At 42.5% G+C, this 21121-nt stretch overlaps 1 protein-coding gene across 1 annotated transcript in view; it reads right to left on the minus strand.

The window, feature by feature from the left end:
• The window catches only part of LOC127439600 (POU class 2 homeobox associating-factor 2-like), a 28290-nt gene extending 7169 nt beyond the window's left edge, over positions 1–21121 (minus strand). The window contains exon 1 of the mRNA XM_051695788.1: positions 20976–21121. Coding sequence (XP_051551748.1) covers positions 20976–20988 — 13 coding nt within the window. The 5' untranslated portion in view covers positions 20989–21121. The remainder of the gene's footprint in view (positions 1–20975) is intronic.

Below are 21121 nucleotides of genomic sequence, written 5' to 3' on the forward strand. Positions count from 1 at the left end.
ATTTTACAGAGACATAGCAAAAAAACTGCACATAACATATGAGAAGATTAAAAGTAAAAATAATAATAATTAAAAAAAAAATAAACACTGTACAGGACATCAGTAGAAACATCATAGCAAAATGTGCATTCATAAACAATCTGATGTTCCTTGAGTAACCTGCCAAAACAACATAAACTGAATATTGTAGCTTAGTGTTAGACTTTGAATGTACACTCCTCAGCACAAAATGGCAAAACATTAATCTTTTAATGGTCTTAACCACAAATCATTGGGCATGAAATTAGCAAGAATTGAACAAATATATAAAGTAACTTAGTACGGGATAGTTTTTGCCTTTGATTTCTTTACATGTTTAAGCCTTGTGGATAAACTTGCAGACAGCTTTTTACAGAAAGAAGAGTCAATGTTGTTCCACTCAATGTTGATGGCTTCAAACAGTTGATGAGACCAAATATTCTCTATAGGGTTCAAATCTGGACTCTGACCAAAATATGAGACTGATGGACTTGCTCTCAAGCCATTTCTTGTGTCACGATCCTGTCACCTGGTCAGGTTGGGTTTCTGTCTGACAGGACCATGCCATTATCATCTCCTGTCTGTCTTGTGTTTCGAGCACGTGTCTTGTTTACCTTCTTTGTGTGAGTGAGTGTTTGTGCACAGGTTTGTGCACGGGTCTGGTTGTTAGTGACCGCCATGTGCGAGTTACCGCCATGCGCTCTCCGGTGATGTCACGGTCCTGTCACCTTGTCAGGTTGGGTTTTGTCTGATGAGGACCACGGCATCATCGTCCCCTGTCTGTCTTGTGTTTCATGTACGTGCTTTTGTGTTGTTGGTTACCGCCGTGCGTGAGTTACCGTCGTATGCCCTCCAGTGATGCCACAGTCCTGTCACCTTGCCAGGTTGAATTTTTTTCTGACGAGGACCGTGGCACCATCATTCCCTGTTTGTTTTGGTCAAGGCATGCTTACATTTTGCCCTCATGTGTTTCAGGTGCTGCTGGCACGTGGAATCAGCGTTTCCATGGGAACCCTGATTGTTTCCATGGGAATGCTGATCGTGACAAATTTCAGCTGTGAGTGGCACCTGCCCTTGTTTGTTTCCTGCCTATTTAAATCCCCTTGTGTGTCACGTCTGATGCTTGATCTTTTCAATGTGGTTTAACGTTTATGTAGTTCAATGTTTAATGTAGTCTAGCTTATGCTAATGCTTGTGTTGTCAAGCGGCTAACCTTGCTCTCTTTGTCTAGTTGGTGCTGTCTCCTGTATCTGTTGGTTGCCTGTCTCTGCCCATGTGTCGGGAAGTGTGGTTGCTGTAGCAAATTAGCTTAAAAAGGGAATTATTTATAATTAATTATAACTGGTTATAATTAATAATAAATATTTAGATTAGATCTTAGAATTAACTGTAGCAGAATCGATATTACAATTATTTGATCTGTCCGTCCACCGAGCAGACAATATAATTATTTATCAACTCTAGGAAGATTACTTTCCTGGCCAAGGAACAATAGCCTTCCTACTTATACAGTGCTAGCAGTAGTTTAGCATGTAGCAAGGAGCAACATTCAGTGACTTTGAATTGTGAGCGGAACACAGAGACAATCAATTGTGAATATAAGGGATTTAATAAATGAAACTATAACTAACATACAAACAAACTAAGCAAAACATACATATATAGAATGAAGGAAAGTAAAGAAATGAGAGAGAGAGAGAGAGCAGAGAATGGCAGTATTCACATCAATTAACCACAACCTAAATGAGAATCATCAGAGGCACAATTCACCTTAAAAGGGGTTCAAACTTAAATGCGCATCTAATCAGTTGTAAATGGTTACTTGCATTGGTTTGTTGCTGAATAAGAGTCTTGATGCGGTAGACGAGGTTCTCGATGATTTCTTTAGGAGTGAGTTGAAGAAGTCCACAGCAAATCCACAAAGTTACTTGAAGGTAAACACTGCCAGAAGGTTAAACTCAAGAGGAGAGTTTTGGAGGGTGTTGGTCTCAAGAAGAAGAGTTTTGAGCCATGATTAGTCTGCGTTCTGGAGTTTTACTAGTTCATTGCCGCACCCATTTTGTGGGTGGAGTGGCCAATCAGAGGCATGCATTTTGAGCGGGAGAGACATCCTTTGTCTCCGTTTATGGCCCATTCGCATTTTATTGCTGATCTGGACCGCTAGTGCAGCTTTTAATTCAAAACATAGTAAGAATTGTTCGATGCATTTCACGATCACATGGTGTACATTATTGTGTGAGAAATAAAGAGAAGATCATTTTGATACCAAGAAGGTAACCTCCAGACGATATTAAAGCAGAGATACACTCATACACTTGAAAATAGGCGTTTAACGTCTAACTAATACAAGTAAAGGGTTTTAACTAAGTTAATATAATAGGGGAATATACATACAACACATGCATATAGCAGATACATTTATAACTGCTTACTATGGCCTAAATAGAGAAAATGTCTTTAGGTGTGTGTGTGACGTGTATTGGAATTACTGGAGACAGACAACTGCTCTGGTGCCTGGCACGGGGGGTCACCCCCCTTTCTGTGGAATGTGTTTTTGAAGCTTGATGGAGACACTCCAGAGGCGACCTGTTTTAGCATCCTTTTGATAGTGATAAAGACCATCTGTAATTTAGCACCCATATAAATGTAAACGCGGAGGCCAGGTCAGTAATTTATATGCAAATGTCAAAAGGCTAAAAGGTTTTTTTTAAACAAAGTGTAATTAACCATCACTGATCTTACACAGACGTTACATTGCCTTCCAGTTTGCTGTACGCCTGTCCTCGCTCCCCACGAATCGCCAGTGGAGGATACTTCGTCTCTGCCCGCGTGTCGGGAATATGAATGCCCTCCTTCGCCCGGGCTTTGCTCTCTGCACCACTCCATGCTTCAGCAGACTCTTCCTTTGGATCTGCTCCTGACTTCCACAACTTATACACCTGTCTACGCACACCCTAATCCTTTGCCCGCTGTGCAGCCACAAGCGCACACAGACAGTTTCTTGCCTCCTGCTACTGCAGCCGCTGCTGGGATTCCTATTCATAGGCAGCACAGTTAATGTTGACATTTGTTGTTAATAAATCCTTTGAAATGTTCTTCTGCTATTGGGTCTCTGTCTCACTCTCGCTCTGACAGTCTTGTTGAAAAATAACATCTGATCGTTCCTCTTTAGAAAGCAACTTTTCAATTGTGGGAAGCAAGCCTTTCTGCAATATTCTCTTGTAATCCAAATCATTAATTGACTTTTCACATTGAAGCAGCTCTACCAGCAGCTGAAAAGGCTCCCCACACCATGACACCTCTTCCTTCATGCTTCACTGTGGTAGAGATGCATTCACTATTGTATTTTTTACCAGATCTTCGAAGACACCTCTCTAGAGCATCACCAAGCTACTCAAATCATGGTTCATCACTCCACACAACTCTGCTGAATCAAACTTTCAAAAACGTAATTCTGTCTTTGATGTTTTTCAGAGACAGCAATGGCTTTTTAACACATCTTCTAGCCAAAAAAACCTGCATTAAATAACCTTCTGGTTATTGTTCTCAAAAGAGTCTTGTTTTCTGAGGTCTTGAATTCTGCTGACAGTTTTTGTAGGCTTTTTTCCTGTCTTTGAGAATTGTACGTTTCAGCAAGTGGTGATCCCTGCATGGAGGCTTTGGTCCTTCCAAATCCTTTTTTTCTGGCAACATCTCTTGTTGTTTCAAAGCGTTGACCTATTCTCTTAATAGCTGATGGAGAAATAGGGATTTTCTCTGCCTTTAGGGTCTTGTAAATGTCAGAATAGCTACATTTGGCCTGACGCAGACCAGCTATGCGGTTTCTGACAGCAACCCCTGCATGCTATTTTTCTTTTTTTGGAGTAGATTTTCTCACTCCTTTACACTGGGACTCACCACACTGCATTTTGTAGATCTCTAACTGCTCTGTCACTCCTGGTTCCATTTATGAGCTTGTTATCAGGTCTTTGATGGGCTGAATCAGATCACCAACTAATGACTAATCTTTTTTGTTATTAATACTTTTTATTGATTCATATATATATATATATATATATATATATATATATATATATATCAAATAAACAGAATATATCTTTAACCCCCATTTAACACCTAAAACCTCACAGATAAAATTCTGGACTCTTGTCCAGAATTCTTAAATCTTAGCACAGAACCACAGAGTATGGGCTATGAATTCATCCTCCAACTGACATCGCCAGCAGGTAGGTGTGTCTTTTAAACCAAGCCTAAACAATCTAGATGGAGTCCAATAGAAACGATGCAAAATCTTAAACTGAATAAGGTGTACCCTTGCATCCCTAGACATAGTTTTAAAAAAGTTTAAAAAAAAAAATTCCCACTCCCCATCCTCCAATACCAAGATCAAATCTCTTTCCCATAACCTTTTAAGAGCTGTTAAGGACCCATCACTAAGACTCTGAATCAACTGATGCTTCGTGCCCCTTTCCAAAGGCAGTGAGCACCAGAGGGTATCCACAACTTTAGCGGGCTGTGGACTACCACCAAAAATAGTACAAAGTAAATTATGCAACTGTAAATACATGAAAAATTGAGACAGAAATCCCAAATTGCTGTGTTATATTTTCAAATGATCTCAAAGCTCTGTTTTCATAAAGGTCACTTAGTGCAGCAACACCCCTCTCCAACCATTCTTTCCAGCAAAAGGGGGACTTGTTAATATACAATTTGGGTTCAGCCATATGCTTGAGGAAACATTTTGGTAAATATAAAAATTGAACAAATGGGAAAACTTTGTCCATACTGAATGTAAGTGTGAAATAATGGGATGCATTTTCTCTTCTCTAGGCAATTTGATAGAAAGACCTTGCAATGGTGAGATTGGGGCAAGGACGCTTGTGCAATGTTGTACCAGGGAGGTACTCTCTCATGTGGAAGAGACAAATGGGCCAGATGTCTAAGACTAAAAGCATAGTAATAAAACGCCTTGGTTACTGTTGTAACCTCCATTCCCTGATGGAAGGAATGAGACATTGTGTCGATGTAGTGACACTAGGGGTCGAACTTGGGAGCCCCAATCACCGCTGATATTTGAGAAAAGGCCAATGAGAATTGGTGAGTGGAATTTGCATGCCACTGCCCCAGATATATGGGTATAAAAGGAGATGGCTAGCATCCACTCATTCAGGTTTGTGCTGAGGAGCCGAGACAGAGTCCTGGCCATTTCAGTGGGTAGTTCAGTGTTGTGGCAGGAGGGACACAACGTCTCGTTCCCTCCATCAGGGAATGGAGGTTACAACAGTAACCAATACGTTCCCTATCTGTCACTCACTCGACATTGTGTCGATGTAGGGGACAAGACGTACTTACAATGGGAATAGGTCACATCAGCTGTTTTGACCTTTTCCCTTTTTTTTGAAAATGAAAATTCACTTAGCTGGGACCAAGATATATTCGCGCTGGGGAAGGTGTTCTTTTCCCCCACCGGGAAGTACCACACATGGAAAGGAGTCCCTGCGGTAGGCCCTACCTGGAAGGGAGGAGCTCTACAAGCACAGCAACTGGTGGCAGAGCAGAGTTCTGCCCAGGGGAAAACACGGGTTTACCATCAGGGAAACCGCACCGTGGAAAATACCTCATATGGGATTACTGACAGGGAACCACTACATACGGAGCACCTATCCCAAGTACAGGGGCTGACCTAACAGGGCATACTTCACGAGTACTGGGCCTGGTATGGAATTCCTCCACTGAATTCGCCTGCCGCAGGGTGCTGGGGGACAAAAGACATCCAGGGTTCGCCGGTCCCAGGAACTCATGTGGACGAAAAGGTGCACGTTATCCCCTCAGGGAGGGGAAAGGTGCTGAGTGCAAGCGGTACACCAAGCCAGCTGCCTGCATATTTACCTGTTCATACCTGCTAACACACGGGACGATACTGGCTCAACCAGGAGATTGTAAAATATCACAAAGCTATTGGGTGTCACCCAGCCTGCTGCTCTACAGATGTCTGTTAGAGAGGTGCCGTTCACCAGGGCCTAGGAGGATGCCAAACTCCTAGTGGAGTGTGCCGTACTCCCTGGGGCACAGTGCGCCCTGGGCCTGGTATGCCAAAGTGATGGCATCCACAATCCAGTGGGCAATCCTCTGTTTAGAGACAGCTTTCCCCTTCTGCTGTTCCCCAAAACAGACAAAGAGCTGCTCAGAGTGTCTAAAGCTCTCTCTGAGGTCCACGTAAACACCCAAGGCACGTACCGGACACAGCAACGACAAGGCTGGGTCTGCCTCCTCCCGGGGTAGCGCTTGCAAGTTCACCACTTGATCCCTAAAAGGGGCAGTGGGAACCTTGGGCACATAACCCGGCCGGGGTCTCAGGATCACGTGAGAGTATACCGGACCAAACTCTAGGCACGTATCACTGACAGAGAATGCCTGCAGGTCCCAACCCTCTTGATGGAAGTGAGCGCAGTCAGGAGGGCCATCTTCAATGAGAGGGCTTTTAGCTCGACTGACTCCAAGGGCTCAAACGGGGCTCTCTGTAGGCCCAGCAAGACTACAGAGAGGTCCCACAAGGGCATGAGGTGTGGCCTAGGAGGATTCAACCTCCTGGTGCCTCTAAGGAACCTGATGATAAGGTCATGCTTCCCCAAGGACTTACCGTCTACCGCATCGTGGTGTGCAACTATGGTGGCCACATACACTTTTAAGGTGGAGAGGGACAGCCACCTTCCTGCAGGAAGGAAAGCACCAACCTGACTGCGCATCTCTGTGGGTCTTCACTTCAGGAAGAAAACCCGCGAGAAAAATTCGTGAACAGACGCCACTTCAAGGCATACAGTTGCCTCATAGAGGGAGCTCTGGCCTGAGTGATAGTGTCTACCACCGCGGGTGGTAGCCCACTTAGGTCTACCACGTCCCATTCAGGAGCCAGACATAGAGGTTCCAGAGGTCTGGGTGCAGGTGTCTAATCATGCCCCGTCCCTGAGGAAGTCCTTCCAGGGAATTCGCCAGGGTGGGGCTATCGTGAGGAGCGTGAGCTCCGAGAACCAAGTCTGGTTGGGCCAGTACGGTGCCACCAACACAACTTGTTCTTCATCCTCCGCACAGAGTGTCCATGCCGAGTGGGGCCTCGTCAGGAAGTACCATAGCGGGTAGTGGGACGATTCCTGGGAAGGAAACAGGCGATTTATATATTTTGTCCATCCAGACTAACCTGTATCAATGGCCAAAACCTCCACAGAGCCAGCAATACTGCCAGCAACTAGAGGCAGTTACATTTACATTTATGCATTTGGCAAACGCTTTTATCCAAAGCGACTTACAGTGCGCTTATTACAGGGACAATCCCCCTGGAGCAACCTGGAGTTAAGTGCCTTGCTCAAGGACACAATGGTGGTGGCTGTGGGGATTGAACCAACAACCTTTTGCTTACCAGTTCAGTGCTTTAGTCCACTACGCCACCACCACTCCCTAAGGCAGTTAATATGCCAACACTGTCGAGGTCCTGTCCAGGAGCCTGAGGCTGCATGCCTGTTGCAAATGGCGCTCCAGCCTGACTTGGACACCTCTGTTGTGACAATGACATGCCTGGACACTTGTTCTAGGGGAACCCCTGCCCATAGAAATGCAAGGTCCGTCCAAGGGCTGAACGTGTGGCGACAGATCGGCGTGATAGCCACGCGATGTGTACCACGCTGCCATGCCAATCTCGGGATTCGAGTCTGAAGCCAGTGCTGAAGCAGTCTCATATGCATCAACCCGAGTGGCGTAACCGCCGCTGATGATGCCATATGCCCCAGGAGCCTCTGAAATTGTTTCAGTGGCACCGTTGTTCTTCTCCTGAATGACTTCAGGCAATTCAGCACCGACTGAGTGTACTCGCTCATGTGGCGCGCCGTCATAGTGACTGAGTCCAGCTCCATCCCGAGAAAAGAGATGCTCTGCACTGGAGAGAGCTTGCTCTTTTCCCAGTTGACCTGAAGCCCCAGTCGGCTGAGGTGTCTGAGCACCAGGTCCCTGTGCGCACACAATAAATCTCGAGAGTGAGCTAGAATCAGCCAGTTGTCGAGATACTTGAGGATGTGGATGCCCAGTTCCCTTAGTGGTGCAAGGGCTGCCTCTGCGACTTTCGTAAAGATGTGAGGTGACAGGGACAGACTGAAGGGGAGGACCTTGTACTGATATGCCTGACCCTCGAAGGCAAACCGAAGGAACGGTCTGTGTCGAGGCAAAATCGAGACATAAAGGACACGTCCTTCAGGTCTACTGCTGCGAACCAATCTAGATGCCGGACGCATGACAGAATGCACTTCTGCGTCAGCATTTTGAACGGGAGCTTGTACAGGGCACGATTCAAAGCTCACAGGTCTAAGATTGGCCGCAACCCACCGCCTTTTTTCGGTACGATGCAGTAGGGGCTGTAAAACCCATTCTTCATCTCGACTGGAGGAACAGGCTTTATCGCGTCCTTCTCCAGAAGGACTGCGATTTCCGCATGCAGAACAGTGGCGTCCTTGCCTGCTACCGAGGTAAAACGGACGCCATTGAACCTGGGCGGGCGCCTGGCGAACTGAATCACATAGCCGAGTCGTATTGTCCTGACGAGCCAGCACGATGGGCTGGAGAGTGCTAACCACGCCTCCAGACTCCATGCAAGGGGCAGCAAGAGGAAAATTGCTTTTGACATACCTGTGGATGGGGCCTCATGGCAGGGTGGAGCAGGAGCTGCCATGTCGAGAGGGCTCGCGCCCCGAACTCGTGGCTGTGCTGAGAGAGATGTTAGAGCACTTACCTCCCTCCGCGTACCCACCATAGGATCGGTCTGCGATGGGAGAGGAGGCTGGGTGTCCTCGTGGTGCGTCACATATGCCTGATCGTGGATATGTGTACGTTGCAGCTGGGTGTGGAAAGGCAGAGGACTCGTGTCTGCAGGGCCCCTGCTGCGAGTGTTCGATATACAGCTGTCGTGACAACGACACCGAGTGTGTGACCCAGAGAATGAGGAAACTGCTCTTTTTTTGAAAATGAAAGTGCCGGAGCCCCTTGGGCATGCGGCAAAGCCATAAAAAAGGGAACAAAAGATTCTCCTCCCAGCCCTTCACTGGGGGATGGAGTGGCCTGTGTACCGCCTCCTGGTTTACAGCGGGTCTCCTCACCCCTGGGTCGCCCGTCTCAGGGAAGCATTGAAGCCCTTCTGGGGTTCTTGGCGCCAGACCGAGGGACGGGGGGCGTCATCTTCCTGCGGGAGGCTCTACGCTGAGGCCGAGCCGTCAGCTTGGGCTGTGGCAGAGCCGGTGTTTCAGCCGTAGGTAGACGCCCTCGGCGACAAGCAGACGGGGTGTGGGATCTCGGCAGCATGTTGGTGGAATCACGCTGGGGCAGGATGTGCTGGATGGCCTCTGTCTGCTTCTTGACTGCCGAGAACTGCTAGGCAAAGTCCTCGACAGTGTCGCCGAACAGGCCACCTTGAGAGATGGGGGCGTCAAGAAAGCAAACCTTGTCGGCGTCCCTCATCTCTGCAAGGTTAAGCCACAAGTGGTGCTCCTGGACCACCATAGTGGAGATCGCCTGCCCGAGAGCCCACGTCTTGACCTTCGTCACCCACAGAGTGAGGTCAGTTGCCGAGCGCAGCTCCTGCATCAATCCCGGGTCAGGACTACCCTCGTACAACTCTTTCAGTGCCTTGGCCTGGTGGACCTGCAGGAGTGCCATGAGATGCAAGGCGGAGGTGGCCTGTCCAGCAGCACTGTAAGCCTTGGCCATCAAGGATGACATGAACTTACAGGCCTTGGACGGGAGCCTAGGATGATTCTGTCAGGTGGTGGAGTTTTGCGGGCACAGGTGCGCCGCAATCGCCTGCTCCACCTGAGGAACCTCCGTGTACCCCCTGGTCACCCCACCATCAAGGGCAGTGAGAGCCCTCACGAACTCATGAAACGGGACCGGGCAGTAAAAGGTGCCCGCCACGACTTCGTGAGCTCCTCATGCACCTCCGGGAAGAAAGGAACTGGGGCAGAGCGCGGCTGTGTGTGGCGCTCTGAGCCCAGGAACCAATCGTCCAGCCGCGAACGCTCAGGGCAGGGTGGAGGGTTCCACTCCAGCCCGATGCTTGCAGCAGCCCGTGAAAGCAAGGCCGTCAGCTCTGCGTCAACCTCTGACTGGGTGATTGCACCAGATCAGAGAGCCCGCTCTCCGATGCTGTGATTGATACCTTATCCTCATCTTGAGCCCCGAATGTGACATTAAGCCCGCCCTGGGGTGAGCCACCTGACTCATCCATGAACCGGTGGAAATGAGCGTACTGGCGAATGGGAGGTCTGTGGGAATTCACCCGGTGGAAATGCTCCCACTCAAGCCCCCAAATCGCCCCCAGTGCTAGCCGTGGCGGCCTAGTGCATGTAAGCAGAAGGACCAGGGCGGGGAGCGGCTGGAGTGGCTTTCCCTCTATGAAAGAAAGAAAGCCGCGATCGCAACATCGCCATGGTCATGTTCTCGCAGTGAGAACATGAACCATTCACGAACACTGTCTCAGCGTGACTATGACCCATACACGTGATACGTGATGCGATCGTGGCCATCAGAGGAAGAGAGATAGCGACCGCACCCAGGAACTGCACATCTTTAAAAAGACGCTTTCCGTCAGTGCTTACTCTTTTAGAGAAAATAACACTTTTAGTGTGGCTGCTGAAGCACCCAGGGGTGTTCTCTGCACTTATCTATGCAACAACGGAGAACCCGCTGTAAATGCGCCATATATCCAACAGCCTTTTAAACACTTGTAGAGGTGAATGGAATGCCAGTGGATTAGCTTTCAACACTGATCGGCTCCGAAGAACAAATCTGAATGAGTGGATGCAAGCCGTCTCCTTTTATACCCTTATGTCTGGGGGAGTGGCATGCAAATTCCATTCGCCAAATCTCATTGGCCTTTTCTCAAATATCAGAGGTGATTGGGGCTCCCAAGTTCGACCCCTAGTGTCACTACATCGAAACGACATCGAGTGAGTGACAGATAGGGAACAAAATTTTGGGAGGCCTCCTTTGTCAATTGGTCTGAATGTAACTTACTGAAATGCAACCAATGTTGTTTACCATTCCAAATAAAGGACTTAGATATTCTATCATATTGTTTAAAATAAGAATGAGGAACTTCTAAAGGGAGAGACTGTAGTAGATAATTGAATTTGAGGATAGAATTCAGTTTTATAACACTGACCTTCCCTGCCATAGACAAATGTAATGAAGCCCACCTATTCACATCACACAAGAAACTTTTCATTAATGAGGCAAAATTAACTCTAACTAAATCTCTCAAATTTGCTGGAAATAAAATGCCTAAAAACTTAATGCCTTGCTTGGGCCATTGAAAGGCGCCTGGTAGAAAAGCCTTGGCAGGGCAACATGCTGTCAGAGCACGAGCTTCCAATTTAGACCAATTCACCCTGTATCCTGAAAACTTGGAGAAATAATTAATAATTTTATGGAGACTAGGCCTAGATCTACTAGGGTCAGAGACAGATGATAATATATCATCTGCGTAGAGTAGAAGTTTATGCACCAAACCTCCTGCTACAACATCAGGAAAATCATTTTCTTATTGTGGCTACTAATGGTTCCCCTACTAAGAGAAAAATAATCTGAAATCAATCCATTAGTTTGCACTGCTGCTAACGGTTGTTTATAAAGTAACTTAATCCACCCAGTAAAAGTGTTCCCAAACCCGTACATTTCCAAAATCTTAAAAAGATAGTCCCATTCCACCCTATCAAACACCTTCTCGGTGTCAAGTGAGATGGCTGCAATCGGGGTCTGATCATTCACAACTGACCACATAATATTTATAAAACGTCTAATATTTTCAGAAGAACTTTTGAAATGTATTCCACTACAGATTACAGAATACATGCTGTAAAATGTAATTTGTAACGTATTCTGTTAGATTACTCAAGGTCAGTAATGTATTCTAAATACTTTGGATTACTTCTTCAGCACTGGTAGATTTTTTCACTTGTTTTGACTATAAAAATACAGTACAGTACAGTGAGACAAAATACACATGTTAAAAATGCATTCTTTGAAAAACCTAAATATCTTATGCAGTGTTGTTTCTAAAACAAGATAAATCAAATTGATCTTGTTTTAAGGATTTTTAGATATTTTTTACAGGAAAACAATACAAAAATTATTATCAAGAATAAGATTTTTGCCCTAATATCAAAGGTCTTACTAGAAAAAAAGAAATTATGATCCAACGTGAATTTTCTTGATAAAAAAATATGATTGTGCCTGGTAACATTTGCATGTAAAATGGCTAGAAATAGCATTGTAGCTTAGCTTAAAGCTGACAATTTACACAAGGTTTATTTCTATTTCTTCTGCTCCAAACTTACTTCAAACATACTTCTCTGTCTGCTCGTATGAATGTAACACATCATAAGAAAGTGTTTCACTGCTGTTCAAATGCACTTTGTATCGCATCATTTATATGTATAAATGTTTTCCATCTGAAAGGACTAAATATTAAATGAAACAAATGACAATAAAATGCAAAGTAATCTCTTCAGTAATCAAAATACTTTTTGAATGTAACTGTATTCTGATTACCAGTTATATAAACTGTAACTGTAGTGGAATACAGTTACTTATATTTTGTATTTTAAATACATAATCCCGTTACATGTATTCCGCTACTCCCCAACCCTGTCTATATGTATAATAAATGTAATTACTCTGCTTAATCGATTAGCCAGAATTTTAGACAATATTTTTAACTGGATCAGGGAAACTGGATGATAAATTTTACATTCATTTGGGTCCTTATCTTCTTTAAGAATGAGACTGATCAGGGCTTGCGTCATGGATGGCGGTAGTTCACCTTTCTTTAATGACTCTGTGTAAACTTCAAACATAAGTGGAGCCAGTTCTGTGACATAAGATCTAAAAAATTCTGTGGCAAAACCATCTGGCCCCGGTGCATTACCTGTTGGCAAGGCTTTAATTACCTCAACAATCTCCTCCAAAGTAATATCTGAGTCAAGAATGTCTTTTTGATCACTCATCAATTTAGGAAGTTCTAATGGCTCTACAAAGTGGCTAATATCCCTATTGGTAGACGAAGACGTGGAGCTATAAAGATCGAAATAGAATTCTTTAAGGGCCTTATTAATATCTGTTGCAGAAATAAATATATTGCCTCCAGAAGACTTCACAGAATGAATGGTGGAAAAAATCTCTCTCTGTTTTATGTATCTGAAAAAGTTTCCCTGCTTTGTCCCCCTTCAAAATATGTCTGTCTTGCCCTGAATAACCAAAACTCAACTTTCTGTGACAGAATAGTTTTATACCTATATTTTAGCTGAGTCAACTCTAAAAGAGCAATGGATGACATTCAGCACTTCAGCTTTTTCAGCACTTTTAATACTCTTTTCCAATTCTATCAATTCTTGTGCTTTGCTCTTTTTAATGAATCAAATCAAATCAAATCAAATCACTTTATTGTCACACAGCCATATACACAAGTGCAATGGTGTGTGAAATTCTTGGGTGCAGTTCCAATCAACATAGCAGTCGTGACAGTGATGAGACATATACCAATTTACAATAACATCAAATTAACACAACACAATTTAAATATCTGTTATACACATAATTACACTCAACAATATACAAATAATAACATACACTGTACAGTATACAATACACTGTTTTTGTTTTTGTTTTTGTTTTTTTTGTTTTTTACTATATAGATACACATTATTCAATAAAAATTAAAAATTAGAATATATATAAAAAAGTATATATATATATAGAATGTACAGTATTGTACTGTATTGACATTCAAGCTGTCAGTTGATAGTCAGTTGTTAAGAGAGACATAATATAATAATAATAATATAATTTATGACAGTCCGGTGTGAGATATAAGAGTAAGAGTAATAAAGTGCAGTGCTGATGTATATTGATCATGAGAGATCAAGAGTTCAGAAGTCTGATTGCTTGGGGGAAGAAGCTATCATGGAGTCGGCTGGTGCGGGTCCTGATGCTGCGATACCGCCTACCTGATGGTAGCAGTGAGAACAGCCCATGGCTCGGGTGGCTGGAGTCTCTGATGATCCTCCGAGCTTTTTTCACACACTGCCTTGTATATATTTCCTGGAGGGAGGGAAGCTCACCTCCGATGATGTGTCTGGCAGTTCGCACCACCCTTTGCAATGCTTTGCGGTTGTGGGCGGTGCTATTGCCGTACCAGGCGGAGATGCAGCCAGTCAGGATGCTCTCCACAGTGCAGGTGTAGAACCGTGTGAGGATGTGGCGGTTCATTCCAAACTTCCTCAGCCGTCTCAGGAAGAAGAGGCGCTGATGAGCCTTCTTCACAACGACTTCAGTGTGGACGGACCATGTGAGTTCCTCAGTGATGTGGACACCCAGGAACTTGAAGCTGCTGACTCTCTCCACTGGTGCTCCATTGATGGTGATGGGACTGTGTTCTCTGTCTTTTCTTCTGAAGTCCACCACAAGCTCCTTTGTCTTACTGACGTTGAGGGAGAAGTTGTGCTCCTGACACCAGTGAGTCAGAGTGTGCACCTCCTCTCTGTAGGCTGTTTCATCATTGTCAGTGATCAGACCTACCACCGTCGTGTCATCAGCAAACTTAATGATGGCATTGGAGCTATGTGATGCCACACAGTCATGTGTGTACAAGGAATACAGTAGTGGGCTGAGAACACAGCCCTGTGGGGCTCCAGTGTTGAGGATCAGTGAATGAGGCATATTGTATGATCTGCCCCCTAAGAACTGCCTTAAGCACCTCCCATGCCGCACCCACAGAGGACACTAAGGACCAGTTGGTTTCTACATAAACATTGATTCTGTCTTTGTTTGTTGGAATGCTGGGTCCTGTAGAAGAGATGTATTAAAGCGCCATCTATATAATTTTCTTTTCTCTATATGCGGCAACATCTCTAAACACACCAAAGCATGATCTGAAACAAAAATGTTCCCAATTCAGCAGTCAGTGGTAGATGGAATAAGTGACTTAGATATAAAAATATATATATATTCTAAAGAAAATCTTATGAACTGATGAAAAAAAGTGCAGTCCCTCCCAGATGGATTCAGAATTCTCCAAATGTCTGTAAGACCAAGATTTTTAAACATCCTCTTTAGAAGTCTCCACCCAAAACCATATCATGAAGGATCCCAGCTGCTTGTAGCTTTCCCTCAAGATCTATAAAAAAGCTCTGATCATCAGCATTGGGTGCATAAATATTAGCCAAAATAAGGTATTTACCCTATATTTCAGCCAAAACAATAATGACCCTTCCTAAAGTTTCTTTGATCTGTTTGAGACATTTGAATTGTAATTGCTTACTTATCAATGTGATGACTCCCCTGCTCTTACTCGAACCAGCACTGCAAAACACATGCCCACCCCATGCCCTACAAAGTTTTTCAGCTTCCTGTGAAGAAAGGTGCATTTCTTGAAGGAACACTATATCATATTTTTTATGATTAAGGAAAGATACAACCTTCCTTCTTTTTATAAGGTGCCCCAGCCCATTAATATTCCACATGGAGGGAAACATTTTACCTATATTGACATGTAAAGATAATTTGTGTACCCAAGGCAAAATTACATAGACCACTTTTCAACATTGATCTAACAATCAAATCCTGAACAACCCACAGAACAGAAAAAAAAATGTGCTTCAACCCCGCGTACAACAGTCCCAACTGGCATCCATCCCCCGAAAATCCGACGTCCATGCATGCTCACGAGATCTTCTGCAAAACTATTGCTACCGGATTGCTCAAGTCCGGTGTTTTTATTTTATTGATTTATTTATTTTTTTTAACATAAACTGTGCCATTAAATTGCACAAAATTGATTCCTTAAAATATGCCCCAGTAAATAATCACATCGAACACACAAAATGAACAAATGAACTAAAAAATAAGTCAATAAAGGGAGAAAGTGAAAAAAGAAAAAAAAATCGAGTCAGTGGGCAGCCAACAGAATAACATACCATCTGAGGCTGCATCAGTAAAATGCACAATGTGTAGTCTGTATTGTTGACTGAGTGCAGGCAAAATTACCCACTCACACCACTGATTTAATGAAGGCCATAGCTTGTCGTGGGCATGTAAAAGTCTTGTGACCACCCTTGGCATCAATTCTCAACTTAGCAGGAAAAAGCAGTGCGAAGCTCACCTTCTGTTGGTGAAGCAATTTTTTACACTCTTTGAATCCATTGCGCTTCGCTTGTGTCGCACTAGCAAAGTCCAGAAAAATCATGATGTTGTGGCCCTCCAAGCACAACTTGCCTTTATTCCTCACCGCTCATAGAACAAAGTCTCTGTCAGCTAACTGCAAGAATCAGGATAGATCGGGTTCTATCACCCACCACAAGAAGCTGACTGAAAACTCTGAGGGCATGCATAATTTCGAGCTGGCGTTCCACTGTGTCGATCAAATTCGGAATGAGCCCATCCAAAAACTTCACCATATCTTGACCTTCCTTTCCATTCCAAAGAAATGAACATTATTACGCCTGCTCCGATTTTCCATATCCTCTAGTTTTTCCCACATGCATTCCACATTAGCCTTGGTAGCAGGCAGGTTAGCCTGTAGCTCTCCTTCGGCCGACTCCAGAAATTCAACCTGTTTTTCAACATTGTCCATTCAAGTGATAAAGGTGGAAAGTTTTACCTCCATAGATGTGATTGTTCTGCAAGGCCCTCCAAGTCAGTCGAGATTTTCTTCAGTGCTGCATACATTTTAGAGATCTCCTGACCTACTTCACGAAGCTCGTTGCCACCATCAACTGGACCTCTGCCATCCTGATCCTGTGAGAAGATTTTTTTTTGGGGGGGGGGGGATTTTCTCCCCTTTTCTTCCCAAATTGGTATGCCCAATTCCCAATTCGCTCTAGGTCCTTGTCGTGGCATAGTGACTCTCCTCAATCCGGGTGGTGGAGGACGAATCTCAGTTGCCTCCACGTCTGAGACAGTCAATCCGCGCATATTATCATGTGGCTTGTTGAGCACGTTACCGTGGAGACCTAGCGCATGCGGAGGCTCACGCTATTCTCTGCGGCATCCACACACAACTTACCACGCACCCCACCGAGAGTGAGAACCACATTATAGTGACCACGAGGAGGTTAACCCAACGTGACACTACCCAGCCTAGCAACCGGGCCAACTGGTTGCTTAGGAAGCCTTACTGGAGTCACTCAGCATGCCCTGGATTCGAACTTGCGACTGCAGCTGTGGTAGTCAGCATCTTTACTTGCTGAGCTACCCAGGTCCCCCAACGTAACTGCTTTTAATGTCCCTACAGGCCAACGATTTTGAATTTTTCGACATCCTGCCCTCCCAGCACAGTTAGCAAACAAAACTATTACAGTTCTCACCTGTATTGCTTAAAAGGATAACTGTAGCAAAGTTTAAGCAGAGCTTGCCTCTAAGCGACCAACCTTCGCATGGCATCACGTGACTCTCCACTAATGACTAATCTTTTAAAAAAAGTTTTTTTTTTTTTTTTTATTATATATTTTTGGAAAATTTTGTACAACCAGACATGTTATTCTAATCATTATCATGATTTTACCTTTGCATACAAGAAGACTATATAAGTGAATTTCTTTGTTTTCAGCTTTTTCAGCAAATGGTGGAACAGGAGTGCATTTGTTTAATTCATGCTTATTTTCTGACCAATGATTTGTTGCGGAGACCATTAAAAGCTTAATGTTTTGCCATTTTGGGCTTGTCCCATTTTTTTTTTTTTTTTTTTTTGCCCAGGAGTGTACTGAAAGTCACTTTGGATAAAAAGCATTTACCAAGTGAATAAATGTAAATGTAACATATGCATGCAAAGAAAGGTCTGTTCCAAAAATGTTCCATGCTGACAGTGACAGAGGTCTACATTTCAACAAAGGAACAATAATATATATATATATATATATATAATTTTTTTTTTTTTTTTTAAAGAATACCATGTAGACATCCCTTTTGATAAAATAAATACAAGAATTCTACATTTACCTGTACAATGAGGTGGTATAACAATATTTTTTTTTGTAATTTCCCAGTGTGCACATGCTAAACATTAACATTAACATTCTGATTTCACAATAATAATAATCATCACCAAGCATTCAGAAGATCTTCTGCAGACTCCATCCATAAAATTAGTATTGTTAACTTTACTATTCACAGCCAGTGCTTGTAATTTTTTCATCAATCAAATGTTATATCTGATCATCATACACAACTTTTGACTGTTACAGTATGGTTTCATAGTACTATGAACCCTGTTATCTCAAAAGATTAAGGAAATTTTTATTCCTCATAAAATGACCCTTTAAGCAGTATTTCATGTAAAAAAAAAAAAAAAATTGCTTTTAATTTATGTCCATTTCCTTTGTTGATGAGAGATGGCAAGGTTTATGGATGGGAACAGAATGGTGTGAGTATAATACACTTCCAAAATTTCATGCACTATAAAGTGTTGTAGTCTGGAGCTTTAGACGCAAACTGCACGCACATCCAACATTTCTTAAACAGGTGCCGGATCAAAGAATAAAGCATGAAAAAAAAAAACCTGTAAGTGAAGAGATAAATCTTCACACTGTTATATTATTCCCTTTTATTGATTAAAAAAAGTTTGATTTAATCTATAAAAGGGAATAGTATTATACTGTGCAGGTCTATCTCTTCACTTGTTTGGAACATTAACATTATGTTGGAGTTCATCTCCTGGAGACCACCTTCCTGTGGAGCATTACAACTCTGTTGAAACACCACCTAATCAAGGTCTTCAGTAGGGTACGATGGTTTTATTTATTTATTTTTTTTAATATTGATGGAGCAACATAATTTGTGTGAAAAGAAATAATAACGGAAAGGTTGTTTTGATTCAAATTAAGTTTAAATAAGAGGTGAGGGAGCCTTTTTACCCCACATTTGGGGTGAAAGGCTCCCTCACTTGGGGTAAAAGGCCCCTATGGAGTTTAAAGTGATATCGTGTAGATACTGTGCCAATAGTTATAGAGCACAATTTGTCAACTAATGCAAATAGAGACAGCAGGATGCTTTTTTGAGTAACAAATTAAGATGATGTTTACTCAAAATAACTACTTCAGAAAAGTCAACCATTTCCTGTTAATTTCAAACACATTTGGCATTTTATTACATCTCAAGTATTCTATAAACAAACTGATCTCTATTATGATTGGATGAGTCAAAGTGAGCCCACTTTGAACATTTTTCATAACACATCTATTCCCTACAATTCAGAAAAACAATGTGTTTAATAGGGGCCTTTAGCCCCTGCAACAGTGGGGCTTTTACCGCAAATACTATTCTTTCACTTATTGAAAAATATTTGATAAAATGACCTTAAAACTAAAAATGATAAATAAGTATTTTTTCACAAAAGAAATTTGTTAATTTCAAGGATTTTCATAAGCTGCTGTACATAAATTTGTAACATTTCAAAAAATAATAAAAAATTAGATCAAATGACCGTAAAATCAACCTTTAGACACCACACGCAAAGATCTCATGGAACAGGAATTTTTTTTCCAGTGTATAGTGACAAACGGGTGTTTAGGAAAGTACTATGGTAGTTTTTGTTGTTATTTAGTGTTTTGGGATAAAATAAAATCAATGGAGCCTTTTACCCCATGAGGCCTTTAGCCCCATTGTACCCTATCAAATGAAAACTACAATTAAATCTCTAAGAGCAGGACTGAACACTCCTACTGTAAATCTTCATGGCATATATCACCATGCTGGTACACTCAAGCCTGAGGAAAAATCATTGCAAATACTCTCCATTTCAAACAAACAATAGGCCATAATGTGCAATCTGTCAAACAAGGTCAAATTTAGATCCTTAGACTGTTTTGGCATTTAGGAGTGGCAACACTTTACACAGTTCATTTATATTCTAATAGGTCAAATATATTTTTTCAAAGGCAGACTTATATACCATGTACATACCTTGTATATATCTCCCCCTACATCCCCCAACACACCTGTTTCATCTGTGGTCTACAGTGTGCATGCATAGTAATTTAGGTGATGTCATAATTCACCCCTGTTAACAGTCATAAATGGCAGTGCCCCAGGCACTTTCCAAATATAAAGAGAAAAAGAGAAAGTTTGCAATGTTTAATATTATGGGTTTGATTGCATTTATCAGAGTGCTCTCTAATAACATTTATGCTCATGACCCTTTAGCCTTATGTCTGAGACCTCTGTTTAAAACAGAATCTCTGTGTCCTTATCAAGCACTTATGAATAAAGCTCTTAGAAAGATGGACACAAAAAATTATGACATTAAAGGGCTGAGGGTAAATAAAATAAAGGGAATAACCTCAAATGATCATTCTGAGTGCCAAAACAATGATCAGCATGTTATTCATTTGTCAGTACCAGTATTGTTATTTATTCCCCATTTCTGTCAGCTTATAATTTAACCAGATTTTTGCAATTTATGCAAAATTCTTATTTCAAACCACTTCATTTGCACATATCAGTAGCATCAGAACAGATTCTGAAATAAAGTTACAAAGAATTAAACTTAATGTTCTTTGCTTTATTCCCGTATGTTTTACAATAAGGTCAAGAAACGTTCTTAAAAATTCAAATTTTACTTTGAAGCAAGTGAGTTGTTCTTATTTAGAATCGCTACATTAACGCATAACATAAAGCCTGTGAAGTAGACTATTTAATGAGTCAACAAATATATGCGGTGTCGACAAAAATAACATAGACTACAGTATGTAACAAAATAACACAGGTGTTTCATTAATTAACAACTTTTAATTGAATGCTTGTGAAAGAATAACACCTTTACGTGAATGTCCCAGCATAAATGCGTTTGAGCATCTTTTTTTTTTTTTTTTTTTTTTTCTAAATAGTATAAGAAAAAATATTTCCCCATATATAATGTCATTAACTCTTACCTGTCTCCATCATAATTTGAGCCACACGCTGCAAGGTTTCTAGAGTCTTCAGTTTTTTTTTCTATTCCAGCAGAACTCATATGCCACGTACATTATATCAAGGGACGAACGAATTTTAAAACCTAAGCAGACGTATGCATGGTCAG

The sequence above is a fragment of the Myxocyprinus asiaticus genome, chromosome 4, assembly GCF_019703515.2.
Source record: "Myxocyprinus asiaticus isolate MX2 ecotype Aquarium Trade chromosome 4, UBuf_Myxa_2, whole genome shotgun sequence".
Lineage (NCBI taxonomy): Eukaryota > Metazoa > Chordata > Actinopteri > Cypriniformes > Catostomidae > Myxocyprinus > Myxocyprinus asiaticus.